Genomic DNA, 5,573 nt, shown 5'->3' with positions numbered 1-5,573 from the left:
TTTTTTTTTCTTATGAATTTTATAACTCAACTCAGTATGATTAAAAACAGCTCACTCTTGATATTTTCAACCACTTGCTGAAGAATTTGCGACAATCATTTTTAGAAAGCCTGCAACACGCAAAAGAGCTTTCGCCACTTGAGTACTCATATGCATATGGACTTRTATATGTCTGTTGTTATGTTTACTGGCAGTAAGAGTCTTATGAACCCGTTTCAAAGCGGTCGTTAGAATGGTCTTTTGCGAAATTGCCGATTTTATACAATGTAAATATGTAATTGAACACGTTTTTCAACTTAGACTGTGGCTTTAGTCTCCATACACTACAATTGTTGTTACACCACACCCGATCACACTCACACACACACACATGCATATATGGTACAAGGCGATTAATAATTCTAAGTATAATAGACAGTTAATGAGACTCGTAAAACAAGCGACMAGTGTATTTACGGTCACAAAGTTTTCCAAAGAAAGTGAGTTCAAACCGAAAGATACATACATACATATATATATAGGAGTATATACAAATGTAGTTGTGGAAAAAATGTTTGTGTCTACTTTAATGACTTTGCACATCGCATAGTACATAGCATATGTACGAAGAAAATGTAGCACCCTGTAGTTTTATAATTTTTTTTTTTGGTATTTTGTGTGGATTTTATTAGAATTTTTTTCTAAGGGGATCACTGATTCTTGTCTTAGAGGGTAATCGGRTGTAGTTTCAGATGAGTATAATTAGTAAGCTGTAGATTATTATATCTTTGTTTCTTACTCTAAATGTATTGTCTATCCACAAAGTAGGTAGGAAGGTAGAGYAGATTTCTGACAACGCACATAGGYCTTTAGGAAGCCCATTGTGAAACCAGYGGGACTAAAAKCTGCTCACTCTAAGAGAGSTTACCCAGACAGTGTGTCTARAGTTRACATTCGAGCCAATTATAATGCCGAATCTTCTGCGTCTGGCCTCTGCTAAAGCTCTGCTAAACAGATCCAGCGGTGGACGCATCTTGTCTTTATGCGGCAGGTAGGACAGAGTTCTCTCGGTACTATCTTCCAGTCCAGCGGTATCATCGTTGGTGAAATCAAAAACATCAAGTACGTTTCTAGCCAAAAAAAAACAAATAGACGCTGGTTCAGCCTGTATTACTTTATGCTGAATCCGGAGATCCAGAGGTACCGCTGCTGGTTTGTTATGGCTCCTGCATTAGAAAAACGTCGAAGCAAAACATCGACGCAGGACTTCAATCCTCAAAACTCATATACAGCAGTAAAAATTCCACACCATCGTCCTTACCGACCTGAGCCGCCTCGAAAAAGCACTCCAGACTAAAGACGGATTGATCAACTGACGATTCGACAACCACGCTCACCGCGTCCTATGACACAAAGTCGTTCTCCATTATTGATTTCAACTCCTCCCTCTTTCTTTCCAACTCCACTAAAACAGTAGGTCATTCGTCGGAAGATTTTTCTGTCTTCTTGACCATTCTCTCGAGGTCACAACTTTGCAACACTGAGAAGAGCGAGGAACTAATTGTTTTGGAATATTAGTGATTGTCGATATTTTCTCCAACCTAATCACCCTACAGTCTTCGTGAGAAGAGAATAATTGTTACAACGTAACATATCTTCGATTTCAGCCGAGGTGGAGGGTTCAATTGGAAGCCATATAAGGGCACGAGTCCGCATCCGGAGATTAGATTTGGCAACTGCCTCGAGACTTGCTTGCTTTCATACCTCACAAACCCTGGCTACCGGCTCTTTCTAAAGTGGCGTTGACCGTTCGTGGCGCACCTTACTAGTTTGTGCATACCGAGGTACTTTCCGGCATCCAGGCTATGACCTGGGGTTTCACCTGATCATCCTCATTAAGATGGTTTCATCTCTCCTCTACTGCGGTACACAGCTTGCTCTACTGAGCTGGCAAGATTACCGATTTGGCTAAACATCAGTGGCGCATCAACTAGTGGCTTCTTGCCGAAACAGGATTCGCCTCCAAAAATATTTAGGTTCATTGACCTCTTTTCCACCAATTGTTATTTGAGAACTTAAAATCCAGAACCCCATTGGGAAAACAAAAATAATATTTTTAATAATATCGGCTTTCTTCTCTCGAATACTTATGTAAATACAGTTTGTTKTATATATACTTGTTGGTAATCTGGGACTCTAGTATTTAATTATTCAATCTTTTCGGGTATTTAACTAACAATTGTTCCAAAGTTTAAAAACTTCAAATTACAAAGAAAGTCATACAACGTAACTATAAAACTTTAGCTCGCAATCAGCGTCGCTATGAAGACTCAGAAGAAGATATCGCCTATGAAGCAGCGAAGCAATTGGGCCAATTAAACTATCGTCTCAACCWGCTGGCCTTCGAAGAGCAATCCCGGCAAATATCTCTACCAAATATCACTATTAATAATCTCGTAAGCCGCATACCCTGCACCTGTGACAAGGGTATATGCAAGTGCTGTGCTGGTGAGTGGAAAACATTGGAATCTTATGTCGCAATATACATTACAAATAAAATTTTTTAGGATTCCTCTCTGTAATCGGCTTAAATAGCTGCACCGAGGTCGTCTATCGACCCGACGAATTCTCTTTCGAGTTGCGCATGCGTGTCAATAATAATGTTTGGTTCAAACGTAAGGTCTCCGGTCAGAACCCGCCGCCATTTTGCTTCCGTCCGCCACGTTTCAACTTTGCTAGGGCCTGTATACAGTTCCATGACATCTGGTTTGTGGGACGAAATATGCATGTCTGCATGTATTTGTCGGGTTCATTTCAAGGCTACGAGCTATTCGAACGGTGAGTAAATGAACAAAAACAAAATTGAAACAGTGTAAGCATTCCTTCTTTTATTTAGCAACTTCGATTGTCTACTCTTCGGCGATAAGGGCGTGAAAATTGTTAAACCCGAGGACGGCTATCCTGTGCGTCCCACAGACGTGGATATCGATGATGGTGATGATGAAATCGAGGAGTATGATGAGAATGTGGTGCGCCGAAGACGAAACAGTCGTCTGAGTAAAGTAATGCGTTCGAGAGATGAGGCCTAATCTATTCATATTATATTTCTCATGCCATTCTCATGACTGATAAACTTATCTWAAATTATTTTCTATTTTATATCTAAATTAGCTAGTTTTACATCTAAATTATTTTATACCACAACACCATGCATATAAACTCATTGTGTTTCAATGCTTTATTAAGGGTCTACAAGAACGGAAGCTTTGAACGGAATCCGAAAAAGTTTGTTTGATCATTGTTTTCTCCAACCAGTTAATTATTAATTATCGATTTCTTTCGGGACTGTCCATTTTTCGGACATTAAACACATATTACCGTAAGAACTTAACGAATCAAAGAAGAAAGTTAGATTGTCCAGAAAATAACCTTTGKTCGAATTAAATATGGATCAATTCCGGTAAAAGGACCAGATCACAACTCCGTAAAGCGAATTTCGGGTATGCTTACATACAACCAGGAAATAAACGTCCATTATCGTGAAAGGCATCGACCCCTCTATTAAACTTTCCTACCGTTAATGACATTCTAGGCGTCAAATCTTCACCTATCGCGGGATAAGGGCTGCAGTTGTTTCGAGAAACAACAAAATGATGAAATTGTATTAATGTGAGACGAAATTTTAGAAGGAAATTACAACTACCTTTTGTTTTACATTCTCAGAGAGCTCTATTCCAAGATTACTAGAATTTAGATATGCCGACTTATGGATAGTTTTTCTCCACCGGCGACTCTGGACTTACATACACTCGTAGGAGTATACATGAAATCTGGTCAGAAGGCAACCATATATTCGGAAAGTCAGGCCGAATTGCTGGCCTTATCGATGCCAAAGATTAATTCCAGCGTAGTCAAAAATTGCAGGAATCATTTAAACTCACTGGCAGGTCAACTACACTTGTCCATAATTTGGGGGCCCATTTCAGCATTTTCCGCAACGAAAAAGCAGACGAGGTAGTCAAGCCAAGAACCATTTTGGACGAACCCGAGACGGTGTGAATATCATGCCCACCGGGAAATATCCAGAGAGAGCAYTATACGCATTTTGAACAAATAGTTGAGATCAGGTGGAAATAATCCATAAACAGCCCAGAAATAGTATATACAGACTTCCAGCTACCATAACGCGACCAAAGAACAGACCTCTTTAAAMAGATGCCTTAAAAATGTTGCCGACTTATAACAATACTTGCTTGCTATGTACTAGTTAGAAGGATTACATATTTCCATTTCGCTAACTTCTCTTTCATTCCCAGCTATATTACAAACTCACACAGAATACTTGAAACCCATCAGGCCCACCRAACCTTGAATGGCTGTCCACAAGAAGCATAGTGGATATAAGTAGTTTCATAGAGAACACCAAATGGGTGGAACGCAAGGATTGAACGAGGTAGCAAGTTTATAAAGTTCATACAATCTTGTATCAAAATGSAGATAGATTTATTTCTATATATTTATTTCTTAGAAACAGCAAGAGCTTTAAAGGCTGCCATTAGAACTGCTTATTGAGCAAGAACGTGTTTCATACCCAAAATATCCACCAAAATCATTCGAACGCACWYGCGAGRGAACTCGAGCTCTCTTGCCATCTCTGTAACACTWGCCCAATGATTTKCAAATACCATGTTCTTCACTTTTTTAATATTATCATCAGTTCAAGGTGTCGAAGGACGTACAGAATGAGGTAAAAATACCAAACAGACTTAAAAATTAAGACATCGGTTAGAAAAAGTGCAGTGTTTGAAAATCACTGATAGTTTTAAAGCAAAGCATAACCAATTTAAAAAACGGAACACCCAAAAGGGTACATAAGACCCCCTATAAAGCTTGACAAGCAATGTGAATTTAGCTTTGTCTCTCTGACTCCGTTTATCTGTATATACGCGAACTAATYCCTCMTTWTTGGGGATATCGATCTGAAATWTTGCACACGTYCTTTTCTTCTTAAGAGGCCACTTATATGTCGGAGTTATCAATATCGGTTTACTATAACATATAGCTGCCATACAAACTAACCAATACAAATCAGATTTTTGTATGAAAAAASAATTTATTTGACAAGTTACCWTTACGAAATTTTGCACAGATTATTTCCTAAAGCAGCTATGCAATCTGCGTAGAAATTGTTTAGATCGGRCARCTATATCATATRGCTGTCATACAAGCTGTCCGATCCAAACTAAGTTCYTGTTCAGAAAACTTTTTTATTTTACRAGATAACTTTACRAAATTTGGCACAAATTATTTTCTAAAGTAATTATGCAATCTGCGCACAAATCGTTTAGATCGGACTACTATATTATATAGCTGCCATACAAACTGRCCGAGCAAAATTAAGCTAAGCATGCATTTATACCATTTTATGTTGTAACATATGCAACTGTTAAGGGTATTATGCCTATAATTCTAGGTGCAGCCATAATTCACGTTCTTTCTTGTTTTAATGTGTTGTTGTGTAGAAGCTTTGAACGAACTGAAGCAACTTTCTATCAGCTTTAAACTTTATAATATTTCATTTAAATTATTTTATA

The 5,573-nt window shown here is 38.3% G+C and overlaps 1 protein-coding gene across 1 annotated transcript in view; it reads left to right on the top strand.

Annotated features, from left to right (window-relative positions):
• LOC108974399 overlaps positions 1–4,789 on the top strand; it is an 11,630-nt gene extending 6,841 nt beyond the window's left edge. Inside the window, exons 2-4 of the mRNA XM_018942201.1 lie at positions 2,284–2,487; positions 2,547–2,817; positions 2,876–4,789. Coding sequence (XP_018797746.1) covers positions 2,284–2,487; positions 2,547–2,817; positions 2,876–3,068 — 668 coding nt within the window. The 3' untranslated portion in view covers positions 3,069–4,789. The remainder of the gene's footprint in view (positions 1–2,283; positions 2,488–2,546; positions 2,818–2,875) is intronic.
• Positions 4,790–5,573: the final 784 nt, after the last annotated feature.

Source organism: Bactrocera latifrons, unplaced genomic scaffold (genome assembly GCF_001853355.1).
Source record: "Bactrocera latifrons isolate USDA-ARS-PBARC rearing strain unplaced genomic scaffold, ASM185335v1 scaffold_111, whole genome shotgun sequence".
Lineage (NCBI taxonomy): Eukaryota > Metazoa > Arthropoda > Insecta > Diptera > Tephritidae > Bactrocera > Bactrocera latifrons.
This window is presented reverse-complemented; position numbering and strand designations above follow the sequence as displayed.